Source organism: Stegostoma tigrinum, chromosome 45 (genome assembly GCF_030684315.1).
Source record: "Stegostoma tigrinum isolate sSteTig4 chromosome 45, sSteTig4.hap1, whole genome shotgun sequence".
NCBI classification, from domain to species: Eukaryota; Metazoa; Chordata; class Chondrichthyes; order Orectolobiformes; family Stegostomatidae; genus Stegostoma; species Stegostoma tigrinum.
The window spans coordinates 314-16220 of record NC_081398.1 but is presented as its reverse complement, the minus strand read 5'-3'; the positions used below and the strand labels follow the sequence as shown (position 1 = coordinate 16220).

At 53.2% G+C, this 15907-nt stretch overlaps 1 protein-coding gene across 1 annotated transcript; it reads right to left on the bottom strand.

The window, feature by feature from the left end:
* Positions 1-2430: 2430 nt before the first annotated feature.
* spag7 (sperm associated antigen 7) lies at positions 2431-15648 on the bottom strand. The gene is made up of 7 exons (XM_048524365.2): positions 15532-15648; positions 9948-10015; positions 9466-9554; positions 8871-8955; positions 8033-8122; positions 6397-6556; positions 2431-3388 (listed from the first exon to the last, which is right to left on the bottom strand). The coding sequence occupies exons 1-7, from the start codon at positions 15614-15616 to the stop codon at positions 3273-3275; spliced, it is 693 nt and encodes a 230-aa protein (XP_048380322.1). The 5' UTR covers positions 15617-15648; the 3' UTR covers positions 2431-3272.
* Between the last annotated feature and the right edge of the window lie 259 nt (positions 15649-15907).

Sequence of the window (15907 nt, the reverse complement as noted above, 5' to 3'; positions counted from 1 at the left end):
GACCTATCTCCTCCTCTGTCTGTCTCTTGTTTAGTGCAGTTCCAGCTGAACATTGCAGAACAGTAACTGAAGCAGCTCTAAACGTGGACTGTTTAGACAACAGTACACCTAGGCCACACAATGCAGCTGCAAATGTAGTTCTTTTACCTTGGTCTGAGCAGGTCTGGTTTCTGATTCAGTTACCAGTGTGAGAAACATTGCTGTTGTACCCTCACTGTTAGCCAGGACTCTTCCCCTTTCTCTCTCGCCCATTAATATGCAGCAGTAGCATGGTGACTGCACTGAGCAGATTGCATTCACTGGACACAGGCCACTTTGGGCTGTTGAACATGAACACAGCCGAGCTGGTCATCTCCTGTATGCTGACTATGGCTTGGAGTTTGGCTTTCTTGCCACAAAGTCTGCTGTTCAATTGGATTAAGGATGACAAGCTAATTTTGAAAGGCAATCTCTCCATCAGCCTACTGAACCTGCTGTAGGCTGGCTGCCATGTCTGGCCTTTCCTTACCCCACCTCAGTATTCACCTGTAGTGTGACAACTGCCTTGTTCAGTTTTTAGCAAAGCTTCCTTACTTTATTCCAAAGGGAGGGAAGTAAGAGTGACAGCCTAACATTCTATTTACCTTCCCTAATACTAGCCTTTTGAGTCATGCAGAAGGACACTCAAAGCCTTTTGTAGCTTTCTGCAGTCTTTTTTTCCATTTAAGTAAATAAGGTCCTGTATTTTTTCTGTCAAAATGCAAAAATTCTTCTGTCCCTCTTCAGCGGTGAGACACTCAGTCACAGCCTCCTCTTTCAACATAATGAACCTGTGGATGACTTTACTTTGTGGGGGGGCAAGAATGTTCTCCCCAGTCCAAAACAGCCACCTCCAATTCTGGACTTCAGCTGAGGAAAAAACACCTGTGTCTACAACCAGTTTATCCAGCCCTGTCAGAATTTGAGACATTCAAATGAGATTGAATCTTAGATAAATGACAGTCTTTCCAAACTCTCCCTGTATCTCAACAACTCTGAACCTTCACTGCTTTCAGTTAAGTGTACTTCTCCATTCCCCTTAGAGACTATTTACCTCAATTCCCAGGGATGGGGTAGTTATAGCTGTTAGGGCAGGCTTGGCTGATGGTTCACAAACTTTAAGGGGAGGGGGGGATACAGATTTAATTTCCCTCCACACTAACACAACCTAGTTCCTTCTGTATTTAGGCACCTGCTTATAAAAGGGAATGTTATTGGGCCACCTTTTTGGTAAGCATAGCCTCGTCCCGTACAGTCTACAAACCCCAGGGCCCTCCCTGCATTCAAAGTCAACTTGTACAACAGTGTCTCTGACTCTTAAAAATCCATCACTTTACAACTTGCTGAGCAAATGGGCCCTGATACAAACCATAAATGCAGTGAGGGGAAAAGTATCAGCTGCCAACTTTGAAATTATGCCTGAGCAACGGTCTTTGTGCCAGCTCCTAGAGAGTAACAATGGACAATCTCCAGATTGATACTAAGCACCACCGTGTCCACTTGCACTTCCTTAGACAATCCTGCACCCATGCTCTCTCCTTAATAGCATGAGCTTCAGGTCTCAGCTTCAAGGTCGATCATCTGCTGCAGAACAGGTCAATACAAGCAGCTGGGCATGAATCCCTCTCACCATCATCTACATGACAAAGGCCTTTCAAAGAAGTAGATGACGGGAACTGCAGATGCTGGAGAATCTGAGATAACAAAGTGTGGAGCTGGATGAACACAGCAGGCCAAGCAGCATCTCAGGAGCACAAAAGCTGACACTTCGGGCCTAGACCTTTCATCAGAAAAGGGACATTTTTCTGATGAAGAATCTAGGCCTGAAACGTCAGCTTTTGTGCTCCTGAGATGCTGCTTGGCCTGTTGTGTTCATCCAGCTCCACACTTTGATACCCCTTTCAAAGCAAGGACTGGTGCAGCTCCATGGCAAAGCAGTCCACTTGACAGACACCACATCCCACTCCCTCCCCCCCCCCACCGACGCTCAGTCGCAGCAGTGTGTACCATCTGCACGATGCGCTGCAGAGATTCACCAAAGACCCTCAGGCAGCACCTTCCAAACCCACAACCACTTCCATCCAGAAGGACAAGGGCAGGGAAGTGGTGTTCTTATCTATCTGCTGTAAGTTTCCCTCTGAGCCACTCACCATCCTAACTTGAAAATATATCGCTGTTCCTTCAGTGTCTCTGGGTCAGAATCCCTGGAATTCCCTCCCTCAGGGACATTTGGGTCAACCCACAGCACACAGACTGCAGCGGTTCAAGAAGGCAGCTCACCCCCACCTTCTCAAGGGCAACTGGGGACAGGCTGGAGGGGGACCAGCCAGTGGTAGCGACACCCCAAGAATTAAAAAGTGGCCAACACGTAAGAAACCAGCCCAGGAGAAAAGCAGCTTCTAAACCTGACAGTGTTAGAAATTATGGTTTATTTGCGAAAAGATAAAATGATTTCAGTAACTAACTGATACCAAGCATCTCAATGGATGATAATTTACATTCAAACACAGCAGATAAAAGGTAAACCTCCATTCAAAATGGTTACAAGTTAGATTCTCAAGGCAATGAAAGAGATGGTACCCGGCATGAGCAGCCCTCTTGCTGTCAACACAGCTCATTAACATCATCACACAAGCTGGGGGAGTCGGGGCAAGAATTGAGCGGTAGGCAAACAGAAGGAAAGGGGCAGCATTGAATCCTGGAGGAGGGGGCTGTATAGTTTGGAGCTTTGAGATAGCTCAGGGTTTAGCATTTTTTGTTGATTTAACAATGCCCAGAGGCAGCAACTTCAGTGGTTGCTGAGTTTAAGCGATGGAGGCATCCACATCAGGACGCTGCTTTCCTTAAACCTCAAAGAATTTCACAACTCAGGAGTGACAATTAAAATCTTCATCTGCTGTTGCCCCCACCACTGCAGCAGCACTGACCATAATCAAGGGTGAGCGGCAGGCCTGGGGAGTGAGGTGAGGATAAACAAGGAAAAGAACAGCCAGGTGAACATGGCAGAGATGAAACTTCCCTTATTGCAGTTCACAAAAACCTGGTCCAGGCACCAAGCCCAAGGTTTCTGGGTTTAGACACATGCCCCCATAACTCCATCCTGCTCCCCTGCCCTCCCATTGTCCCAGACAGCAGTCTCAGCCCCAAATCCCAAGGAACAAAGCATGGTTCTAACAGCAGCGAGCAGGGAGATTCCCACCCTGACAAGAGTCTCGGCTCCCAAAGGAGATTCACACCTGGGCTTCGGCCCCCAGCTACTGTCCACTTGATCCACCTGTTCCTTCATCTGACAGTTTCAACTTCTTCTTGGCCCTGATCTCGTTCATTGCTTCTTCAATCGAGCGGGTGTCCCTCTTGTTGGTTGTGGGCACTAAGGGCGGGAACAGAGGCAGGACTAAATGAAGGAGACACACAGACGGAAAACAGATAGACACACATAGGGCCACCTGCACAGAGCGATACAGACAAGAGAATGCTGTGTGAGTACACAGCTGCAAAACACTGCTCAGTAGCTGCTGATATATAAGAACATGTAGCTGCTCACCATCACACTGCAAGCAGCATTCTGCCTCAAAGCATTGAGCCCTGCAGGCATTACCATCACTGTCTATGTTGGCAATTTCAGTACAGGCTCACACTTCCAAAGGCAACATTTAGCAACTCTGCTTTTCCACTGTACTACAGACGGGAATTTTATCAGACAAAAATGGACACTGGGTCATTCAAAGGGGTATTAAGACAGGCCAAAGAAGTATGCTTTAACAAGCACCTTAAAGCATGCAACGCAGGTAGAGACAGCAAAGCAGAGATATTTAAGACTTAAGACCCAGAAAGCTACCGGCGCAACAGACACTCAGAATCCAGGGATTGCTCACGGAGGGTAGAATTGGAGATTTTGGGGATTGCTCGGGGGGGGTGGAATTGGAGCATTTGGGGATTGCTCGGGGGGGGGTGGAATTGGAGGATTTGGGGATTGCTCGGGGGGGGTGGAATTGGATCATTTGGGGATTGCTCGGGGGGGGTGGAATTGGAGCATTTGGGGATTGCTCGGGGAGGGTGGGATTGGAGCATTTGGGGATTGCTCGGGGGGGGTGGAATTGGAGCATTTGGGGATTGCCCGGGGGGGGTTGAATTGGAGCATTTGGGGATTGCTCGGGGGGATGGAATTGGAGGATTTGGCGATTGCTCGGGGGCGGGTGGAATTGGAGGATTTGGGGTTTGCTCGGGGGGGGTGGAATTGTAGCATTTGGGGATTGCTCGGGGGGGTGGAATTGGAGGATTTGGGGATTGCTCAGGGGGTGGAATTGGAGGATTTGGGGATTGCTCGGGGAGGGTGGAATTGGAGGATTTGGGGATTGCTCGGGGGGGGTGGAATTGGAGGATTTGGGGATTGCTCGGGGGGGGTGGAATAGGAGGATTTGGGGATTGCTCGGGGGGGGTGGAATTGGAGGATTTGGGGATTGCTCGGGGGGGTGGAATTGGAGGATTTGGGGATTGCTCGGGGAGGGTGGAATTGGAGGATTTGGGGATTGCTCGGTGAGGGTGGAATTGGAGGATTTGGGGATTGCTCGGGGAGGGTGGAATTGGAGGATTTGGGGATTGCTCGGGGAGGGTGGAATTGGAGGATTTGGGGATTGCTCGGGGAGGGTGGAATTGGAGGATTTGGGGATTGCTCGGGGAGGGTGGAATTGGAGGATTTGGGGATTGCTCGGGGAGGGTGGAATTGGAGGAGTGCAGAAAGGGTATAGGAGATTACAGATGTCAATAAATGTGAGTTACAGACTGGAATCCAATCGAGTGTTTCTGGGTGATTAATATACAGAATAGCAGATACCCGGGAGGGAATTACAGGCTGGAATTTGTTCGAAGGATTTGGGAAAGTTCATACATGAGCTTATGTATGATATACGTATCTCCAACTAAGATATATTCCAGTGAAGAAGAGAATTATGTGAAGGGGATTCAGTGAAGTTAAAGATAGCCTCAAAACAAAAACCACACACAGTGGCAAAGATTAGTGGTCAGCCAGGGGTTAGGAAATTTTTAAAAATAAAAGGGTGAGGAAAAAAAAAGTAGAGAAAATAAGCTTTTAGGATAAACTAGCAAGTAATATTGAAGCAGTAAGAGTTTCTTTACATATGTATGAAAGAAAAGAAAACCCAAAGTAAACAAAAGCCCCTTAGAGAAAGATGCTGGGGAAATAATAACGGGATCCAGGAAATGGCATACTGCATCAGTCTTCACAATACTAACAGCATTCCAAAGTATCTCAATATTTAAGGGGGAGAAAAGGAAGTGAGGAAATAAACACACTAACTTTCAGACAGGACGTGCTCCAGAAATTAAAGGAGCTAAAGACTGTCACATCGACTGGGCCAAATGAGATATATCCTGGGACATTAAAGGAAGTAGGTACAGAGATCAAATACAGTTGTAGTAATCTCCCAATAATCCTTAGATTTTGAAAAAATCCCTATAGGATTGTGAAAGTGCCAATGTTGTATCTTTATTTATATAAAGGGAAGAGACACAAGAACAGATAACCATAGGCAAGTTAGCTTTGCATCTGTTATGGGGAACATTTTGAGTCTATGATAGAGGATCAAACAGCAGAGCACTGAGAAATACATCAGATGACTAAGTAGAGATAGCATGGCCTCAAGAAGGGGGAGCTATGCCTGACAAATTTGCGAGAATTCTTTCAGGAGGTAACAAGCAGGATAGATAAAGGGAAAACAGTAATATAAGTCATGTCACATATTTAGACTTTCAAAAGTCTTTCAGTAAGATGCTGTACATTAGGGTACTTAATAAGACAAGAGCACATGCAGAGAGTGTTGGTTAACTAACAGAAAACAGAGCTGAGATAAGGATGGTAACCTGTAACCAGTGTGACAGGGACCAGGCTGGGGCTGCACATGTTTACAATATACACACCTGGGAATGACGGGCCCAAGACTCTCCAAAGTGGAGAAGCAGCATCTGGCAACTCAGCCAGCACCTTGAGACTTGCCATCAGGAGAAAGTGGAAACCAAGTGAAAACAGCACGAGGAGCATGCTGCCACACCAGAGCCCCACACCACCCCAGGGCTACCTTCTGCTGCACTGGTCTGTACAGCCACCTACGGATTCAACCTGAGAGTGAACAAGAGTCTGCGAAGGGATCTCCAATGATGGCGATGAGATTAATGGCTTGGTTGAGGGAAGTGAGTGGATTTATCTCCGGGTTAGTGTGGGATATAAGGATGGGATAGGGAGAAAGCGAGCGTGGGGATTGTATTTGGCAGGGGGAGGGGGAGGGGGAGGGATTGCACGTGTGGGTGTAAGCCATTCCCATCCGACTGATGAACAATCCTCAGAGAGGAAGTCACACGTACCACACCCATATGTTTTGTTTGCTTGAAGAGTGTGTGCTCCCTCCTTAGCTGCTACAGTGCCAATTAAATGGCTATACTTCTCCTTGTAGTTGCTGTTGGGGTAGGTCTCCTTCGAAGGCCCTCGAGTTTCGGCTTCCTCCAATTCTTTCTGAGCCAACTCCTGTGAGGATGGACAAAACAGGACAGAATCATCCCTCAGGTCCGAGCAGGGGATATCCTCCATCAGCAAAACCTATCAGCAACTTAGCACAAGGCAAGTCAGATTAGAGAGGTAATGTGGGGGAGGTGAAGTGTGCTCTGGGCTATTAGGCCAGTCTTTACCTGAACAGCACTAGGGTTAATGTTCTGGCAACACAGTGGTTAGCAATGATAACGGGAACTGCAGATGCTGGAGAATCCAAGATAACAAAGTGTGGAGCTGGATGAACACAGCAGGCCAAGCAGCATCTCAGGAGCATAAAAGCTGACGTTTCAGTCCTAGACCCTTCATCAGAGAGGGGTATGTGGAGAGGGAACTGGAATAAACAGGGAGAGAGGGGGAAGCGGACCGAAGATGGAGAGAAAACAAGATAGGTGGAGAGGAGAGTATAGGTGAGGAGGTAAGGAGGAGATAGGTCAGTCCACGGAAGATGGACAGGTCAAGGAGGCGGGATGAAGTGGTAGGTAGGAAATGGAGGTGCGGCTTGAGGTGGGAGGGGTGAGAGGAAGAACAGGTTAGTGGAGCAGAGACAGGCTGGGCTGGTTTTGGGATGCAGTGGGGGGAGGGGAAGAACTGGGCTGGTTTTGGGATGCAGTGGGGGAAGGGGAGATTTTGAAGCTTAGCACATGTTGCCTCACGGTGCAAGGGAGCCAAGTTCGATTCTGTCCTTGGGTGACTGTACGTGTGAGTTTCCTCCGGGTGCTCTGGTTTCCTCCCAGTCCAAAGATGTGCAGGTTAGGGTGGATCGGCTGTGCTAAGTTGTCCCATAGTGCCCAGGGATGTGCAGGTTAGGGTGGATTGGCCGTGCTAAATTGTACCGTAGTGTCCAGGGGTGTGTGGGTTAGGGTGGGTTGGCTGTGCTAAATTGTCTCATAGTGCCCAGGGATGTGCGGGTTAGTGTGGATTGGCCGTGCTAAATTGTCCCATAGTGCCCAGGGATGTGCGGGTTAGGGTGGATTGGCCATGAGAGATGCAGGGTGACAGGAAAAGGGTAAGGGACACGTCTGGATGGAATGCTCTTCAGAGGGTTCATGCTGACTCGATGCTACCACACTGTCGGGGATTTATGATAACTAGGGCGGGAACAAGGGTTTTGATCCAAATAATGAGAGCAAGGGATCAAATTAGAGAACACTTTGTATCTCTAGGCTGAATGAAGTAAGAGGTATTAACATGGGAAATGATAGACAGACTATGACAGGAAGAAATATAGAATACAAATGCAAGAATAAATAGTTAAGCCTAATGATGTAGTTATAACAGGCTTCATATCTGAACATACATCGCATTTGGAACAAAGGAACTGACATCACAAATAAATTAAACGGTCAAAGACTGTTGAAGGTCAGAGGGGATGGGGTTTGTGGGTTTTTTTTGGACAAACAGTGGGGTTACACACTCTCCCAGCATGCAGTTTCCATTCAAGGGTGACCATACCTTAATCTGCCGTTTCTCCTCAGCTTTTAGTGGATCCCACTCCTCTCCTCTCCGGTAGGCCTCCAGCTCCTCATCCGATGGAGCAAACTCCTGACAGGACAAACACTGCTAACTAAACTGTAACAATTCAAAATAAACACCATCTACAAGGCACAAGGCAGGAGGATGATGGAATACTCCCCACTTGCCCCTGGATGGGGGCAGCCCCAACAACACTCAGGAAGATCGACACCATCCAGGACAAAGCAGCTCCCGCTCGACTGGCACCACATCCACAAACATCCCACTCCCTCCCCACCACCAACGCTCAGTCGCAGCAGAGTGTACCATCTACAAGATGCTCTGCAGAAATTCACCAAAGATCCTCAGGCAGCACCTTCTAAACCCACAATCCCCTTCCATCCAAAGGGACAAGGGGCAGCAGGTACATGGGAACATCACCCCCTGCATGTTACCCTCCGAGCCTCTCCCCATCCTGACTTTGAAGGAACAGCGATACATTTCCGTGTCGCTGGGTCAGAATCTTGGAATTCCCTCCCTAACGACATTGGGGTCGACCTACAGCACATGGATTGCAGTGGCTCAAGAAGGCAGCTCAGCCCACCTTCTCAAGGGGGGGGGGTGGCAACTAGGGACAGGGCAATAAATTCTGGGCCCAGCCAAAGTTTATTGAATTTTTTAGAAAAACCCACGTGAAAGCAGAAACTGCCCCTCTCACTGAGATGACCCCAGGAAGGTACAGGGTCCAAGGGCACCAACACCTTCACTAAATTATGGGGTCCCTCACCCAGGTTTCATTCCTCCCAGAGCTACCTGGACCTTCACTCTTTGCTCTTACCTTTTTGAAGATCATTACGTATCGACTCTCATCGTCATCTCCAAATGAGAAGGAGGTCAGCCCAGCCACTTCGACCACATCGTGCCTACACACAGGAAACAGCTGGTCAACAAAGGCAGAGGAGAAAGGATCTAAGCTGCAAACTAATCTTAATTCCAGGTGCAAAAAAACCCCAACAACAACAATCTGCATTGATACAGCAAGTGAATGGTAATAAAATATCCCCAGGCAAATGGAAACTGCCTTCATTCAACCCCGAGTTACATGAGCAGTTATTAGGGACAGGAGACCAGAAGGTTGGTCAGATGGAATTTTTCACAGCGTCCTGAAGGAGGAACGAGGGAGCGAGTGAGAGATGAGCAAAGCAGGGGGACAGCAAGGGGGAGGACGAGAGACGAGCAGTGCAGGGGGACAGCGAGGGCAAGGAGGATGGGGAGAGTAAGTGATAGAGCACTGAGCCCAGCAGTTCAAGGCACAGCCCAACAGAGCAGTGGTGGGATGCAGAGTGTATCTGCATTGCATGAGGAAGTGCAGTGATCTGCATTGCATGAGGAAGTGCAGTGATCTCCACACGGGGCAAAGTGCAAAATCTTACAGAATACTCCTCTCCAGCTTGTTCATCGGATCAAACTTCTTCTTCTTCTGTGTACTGCTCTGGATGAAATCTGAAATCAACTTCTCCATCTGGAAAACCGAACAAAACAATAAGTTCCATCAAAAACTACATCAAGCTTTACGCTTCTATACCTGCCCTGGGAGTGTTTGGTGGGGGCAGAGTGGAGGTCACTTTACTCTGTTTCTAACCCCATGCTATCCCTGTCATGGATTTAATAGGGACCATGTCAAGTTTCTTTACTTGCAGTTTAAAAGAGTAGATGGAGCTTTAATCTCTTTAACCTCATCTATTCCTCTCCAGGGACTTTGTGATGGAGATAGTGTTGAGAGAGTTTGAGTTTCAGTTTGAGAGAGTAGAGGGAACGGTACTCTGTACCTAATCCTTACGCTGTACCTTCAGTGGGAACCATGCATAACAGGGGACAGTGTAAAAGATGTCCCACAGTCCTATAACTGTCTTACCCGCTTCCTGAATTCTGCTTTCTGTCTCTTGTCTTCCTCTTCCATCTTTTTCAGTCTGGCTGCTTGCTCTGAGAAAGAAACATAGTCACAGTCAACTGCGAAGCATGGAGATGAAACCCGAGGAGTGGGATTGCAGCCAACATGGGGCTGAATGTACTGGTTACCAGCCCAGGCTGCGCAGTCACTGTGCCAGATATAACCACAGGCTCTAAGGCAGCAAAGGCTCACAACACTTGCAGATATCTCAATGAAGACTTGGTATATCTTTTATTGTTTCACAGCATCTGTGCCTTGTTGTGGCAGCACTTAATACCCATCCCTAAACGCCCTTTGAGATAAATTTCACTATTTCAGAGGGGAGTCTAGACTCTGCGCTACTGCTGTGGGTCCGGAGTCCTATGTAGGCCAGACTAGGCACGCAGAGCACATTTTCTTACCTAAACGGACAATAATTAACCAGGGATAATGGGAACTGCAGATGCTGGAGAATCCAAGATAAAGTGTGGAGCTGGATGAACACAGCAGGCCAAGCAGCACCTCAGGAGCACAAAAGCTGACATTTTGGCCCTCTCTGATGAAGGGTCTAGGCCCGAAACGTCAGCTTTTGTGCTCCTGAGATGCAGCTTGGCCTGCTGTGTTCATCCAGCTTCACACTTTGTTATCAATAATTAACAAGATCCGTTTTTACAACAATTCTCATGGTCATTTTTCCGAAGGCTAGACTTTTATTTCCAGGCTTTTCTTACAAAGAGTCACAGTACACTTCCAATCCTTGCACCTCCGGTACATTACTCCGGATTATTAACACAGTAGCTGTACAGCGCTGTTTCACCATTTTACACACACCAAACATCCCAAGACTCTCAAAGAACAAAGAACAAAGAACCAAGAAAATTACAGCACAGGAACAGGCCCTTTGGCCCTCCAAGCCTGCGCCGATCAAGATCCTCTGTCTAACCTGTCATCTATTTTCTAACAGTCTATGTCCATTTGCTCCCTGCCCATCCATGTACCTGTCCAAATATATCTTAAAGACACTAACTTTCCACGCATATCTCCCTTCAATTTTCCTCCTCTCACTTGAACTCATGACTCCTAGTAATTGAATCCCCCACTCTGGAAAAAGCTTCTCCAACCTGTCTATACCCCTCACGATTTTGCAGACCTCAGCCAGGGCCCACCTCAATCTCCGTCTTTCTAATGAAAATAATCCTAATCTCCTCAACCTCTCTTCATAACTAGTGCCCTCCATTAACAGGCAACATCCTGGTGACCCTCCTCTGCACCCTCTCCAAAGCATCCACATCCTTTTGGTAATGTGGCGACCAGAACTGCACACAGTACTCCACATGTGGCCGAACCAAAGTCCTGTACAACTGTAACATGACCTGCCAACTCTTGTACTCAATACCCTGCCCAATGAAGGATAGCATGCCATATGCCTTCTTGTCCACCCTTCTGACCTGCGTTGTCACCTTCAGGGAACAATGGACCTGAACACCCAGATCTGTCCGTGCATCAATTTTCCCCCAAGACTTTTCCATTTACTGTATAGTTCGCCCTGAATTTGATCTTCCAAAACGCATCACCTCTTCAGTCGCCCAGACCGTATGTATGCTTCCTTTTTCCTGTTTGCTAGTCTCAGAATTTCACCTGTCATCATGGTTCCCTAATCTTGCCATTTCTATCCTTTATTTTCACAGGAACATGTCTCTCCTCCATGCTAATCAACTTCTCTTTAAAAGCCTCCCATATCAAATATGTATTTACCTTTAAAACACTATCTCCCAATCTACATTCCCCAGATCCTGCTGAATCTTGGTATAGTCGGCCTTCCCCCAGTTTAGTACTCTTCCTTTAGGACCACTCTCATCTTTATCCGTTAGTATTGTAAAACTTAGGGAATTGTGGTCACTATTTCCAAAGTAATCCTCTACTTCAATTTCAACCACCTGGCCAGGCTCATTCCCCAATACTGGTCCAGTATGGCCCCTTCCCGAGTTGGGCTACATATATACTGCTGTAGAAACCCTCCTGGATGCTCCTTATGAATTCTGCTCCATCTTGACCGCTAACACTAAGCGAATCCCAGTCAATGTTGGGAAAATTAAAATCACCCATCACCACCACCCTGTTTCTCCTACACCTTTCCATTATCTGTTTACATACTTGCACCTCTATCGCACGCTCGCTGTAGGGAGGCCTGTAGTACAGCCCCAGCATTGTTACTGCATCCTTCCTATTTCTGAGTTCTACCCGTATTGCCTCACTGCTTGAGTCCTCCATGGGCTCTCCTTCAGTGCGGCTGTGGATTAGGGACATCGTACAGGCCACAGATTAGGGAACCATGGATGACAACTGTCAGATAAGAGTTAATGGCAAACCCAAGTTATTCGGGACCTATATCCCTGCGCAATCCCTATTCCCCCATCATTCACAGATCTCATATTTCTCTTTCCTCCCCCAGCCACCGCACTTCTATACCCCGCCTCACGTTTCCCACCCCATGTTTCCCCATTTCCCCGCCCACTCTCTCCCCAACGTTTCCCCCCCCGATCCGCCCACAGCTCCCCTCCCCCCACACCTCACCTCCACTCCCCCCCCACACCTCACCTCCCCTCCCCCCCACACCTCACCTCCCCCCACACCTCACCTCTCCACTCCCCCCCACACCTCACCTCCCCTCCCCCCCACACCTCCCCTCCCCCCCACACCTCACCTCCCCTCTCCACTCCCCCCCACACCTCACCTCCACTCCCCCCCCCACACCTCACCTCCCCTCCCCCACACCTCACCTCCCCTCCCCCCCCACACCTCACCTCTCCACTCCCCCCCCCACAACCCACACCTCCCCTCCCCCCCACACCTCCCCTCCCCCCCCACACTCACTCACCTCGCCTCCCCCCCCCCCCCCCCACACTCACCTCGCCTCCCCCCCCCCACACTCCCCTCCCCACCCCCCCTCCCCCACACCCCCCCTCCCCACCCCCCCACACCCCCCCTCCCCACACCCCCCCCTCCCCACCCCCCCACACCCCCCCTCCCCACACCCCCCCCTCCCCACCCCCCCACACCCCCCCTCCCCACACCCCCCCTCCCCACCATACCTCCCCCCCCACCATACCTCCCCCCCCACAATCCCCCCCCTCCCCCTCCCCCTCTCCTCCCTCCCTCCCACTCCCGATCCCCCCCTCCCACTCCCGATCCCCCCCCTCCCCTCCCGATTCCCCCCCCTCCCCCTCCCGATTCCCGATTCCCCCCCTCCCCCCTCCCGATTCCCCCCCTCCCCCTCCCGATTCCCCCCCTCCCCCTCCCGATTCCCCCCCCCTCCCCCTCCCGATTCCCGATTTCCCCCCCCTCCCCCTCCCGATTCCCCCACCCCCTCCCCCTCCCGATTCCTCCCCCTCCCCCTCCCCGATTCCCCCCCCTCCCCCTCCCCCTCCCCCTCCCGATTCCCCCCCCTCCCCCTCCCCCTCCCCCTCCCCTCCCGATTCCCCCCCTCCCCCTCCCCCTCCGATTCCTCCCCCTCCCGATTCCTCCCCCTCCCGATTCCTCCCCCTCCCCCTCCCGATTCCCCCCTCCCCCTCCCCCTCCCGATTCGCCCCCCCTCCCCCTCCCGATTCGCCCCCCTCCCCCTCCCCCTCCCGATTCCCCCCCCCTCCCGATTCCCCCCCCTCCCCCTCCCCCTCCCGATTCCCCCCCTCCCCCTCCCCCTCCCGATTCCTCCCCCTCCCCCTCCCCCTCCCGATTCCTCCCCCTCCCCCCCTCCCCCTCCCGATTCCCCCCCCTCCCGATTCCCCCCCCGATTCCCCCCCCCTCCCCCTCCCCCCCCGATTCCCCCCCCCTCCCCCTCCCGATTCCCCCCTCCCCTCCCGATTCCCCCTTCCCCTCCCGATACCCCCTCCCCCTCCCGATTCCCTCCCCTCCCCCTCCCGATTCCCTCCCCTCCCCCTCCCGATTCCCCCCCCTCCCGATCCCCCCCCTCCCGATTCCTCCCCCTCCCCCTCCCGATTCCCCCCCCTCCCCCTCCCGATTCCCCCTCCCCCTCCCGATTCCCCCCCCGATCCCTCCCCCTCCCCCTCCCGATTCCCCCCCTCCCCTCCCGATTCCCCCCTCCCCCTCCCCCTCCCGATACCCCCCCCTCCCCCTCCCGATTCCCCCCTCCCCCTCCCCTCCCCCTCCCCCTCCCGATTCCCTCCCCTCCCCCTCCCCTCCCCCTCCCGATTCCCTCCCTCCCCCTCCCGATTCCCCCCCTCCCCCTCCCGATTCCCCCCATCCCCTCCCGATTCCCCCCCCTCCCCCTCCCCATTCCTCCCCTACCCCTCCCGATCCCCCCCCTCCCCCTCCCCCTCCCGATTCCCCCCCTCCCCCTCCCCCTCCCGATTCCTCCCCCTCCCCCTCCCGATTCCCCCCCTCCCCCTCCCGATCCTCCCCCTCCCCCTCCCGATTCCCCCCCTCCCCTCCCCGATCCCCCCCCCGATTCCTCCCCCTCCCCCTCCCGATTCCCCCCCCCTCCCCCCTCCCCCTCCCCCTCCCGATTCCCCCCCCCTCCCCCCTCCCCCTCCCTCCCCCTCCCCCTCCCGATTCCCCCCCCCCCGATTCCTCCCCCTCCCCTCCCCCTCCCGATTCCTCCCCCTCCCCCTCCCCCCTCCCCTCCCGATTCCTCCCCCTCCTCCTCCCCCTCCCGATTCCCCCCCTCCTCCCCCCTCCCGATTCCCCCCCCTCCCCTCCCGATTCCCCCCCTCCTCCCCCTCCCGATTTCCCCCCCTCCCCCTCCCGATTCCTCCCCCTCCCGATTCCCCCCCCTCCCCCTCTCGATTCCCCCCTCCCCCTCCCGATTCCCCCCTCCCGATTCCCCCCTCCCCCTCCCCCTCCCGATTCCCCCCTCCCCCTCCCCTCCCGATTCCTCCCCTCCCCTCCGATTCCTCCCCTCCCCCTCCCGATTCCTCCACCTCCCGATTCCCCCCCCCCTCCCGATTCCCCTCCCGTTCCTCCCCCTCCCGATTCCCCCCCTCCCCCTCCCGATTCCCCCCTCCCCCTCCGATTTCCCCCCTCCCCCCTCCCGATTCCCCCCCTCCCCCTCCCGATTCCCCCCCCCTCCCCCCTCCCGATTCCCCCCTCCCCTCCCGATTCCCCCCCCTCCCCCTCCCGATTCCCCCCCCTCCCCCTCCGATTCCCCCCCTCCCCCTCCCGATTCCCTCCTCCCCCTCCCGATTCCTCCCCCTCCCGATTCCCCCCCCTCCCCCTCCCGATTCCCCCCTCCCCCTCCCGATTCCCCCCCCCTCCCCTCCCGATTCCTCCCCCTCCCGATTCCCCCCCCTCCCCCTCCCCTCCCGATTCCCCCCTCCCCCTCCCGATTCCCCCCCTCCCCCTCCCGATTCCCCCCCCGTCTCCCCTCCCCGAAGCCCCTTCCCGCCCCTGTCCTATCCTCCCCTCTCCTATTGGCTTCTGTCGCTGATGGGCAGCACTGTGAGCCAATGGGAGCCGGAGGGAGGTATTCGCGGGGCAAACTCGCTCCCGCTTCCCAAGCCCCGACCTCCCCCTCGTGCCTCCGGCCTGCCACTCGCTCCGTCCCCGGCCTCACCTCGGGCCTGCCGCCTGCTCTCCTTGTCGCCGACACTGGGCGGTTTCTCCATGGAGCTGAGGATAGAGCCCAGCAGGTCCGCCATTTTGGACCGCAGCGGAAGTGGCTCCTAGCAATAGGCCCCGCCCCCCTCTTACCGCGAGGGAGAGATACCTTAAAGGGGCGGTCCTCGGGCGCCGGAACTCCCCGCCCACAGCGTGGCACAGAGGATCGTCACTGGGCTCGAAGACCCAGCGCCTGCTCATAGTTGTCGGTTCGATCCCCACTCCCTCCCTACTCTCATTCCCAGTCCATACCCTGAACCAAAACTGCTGGAGATCCGAAACAAACAGCCACAGGGCATGGAAACAGACCCTTCGGCCCAAACTAAACTACT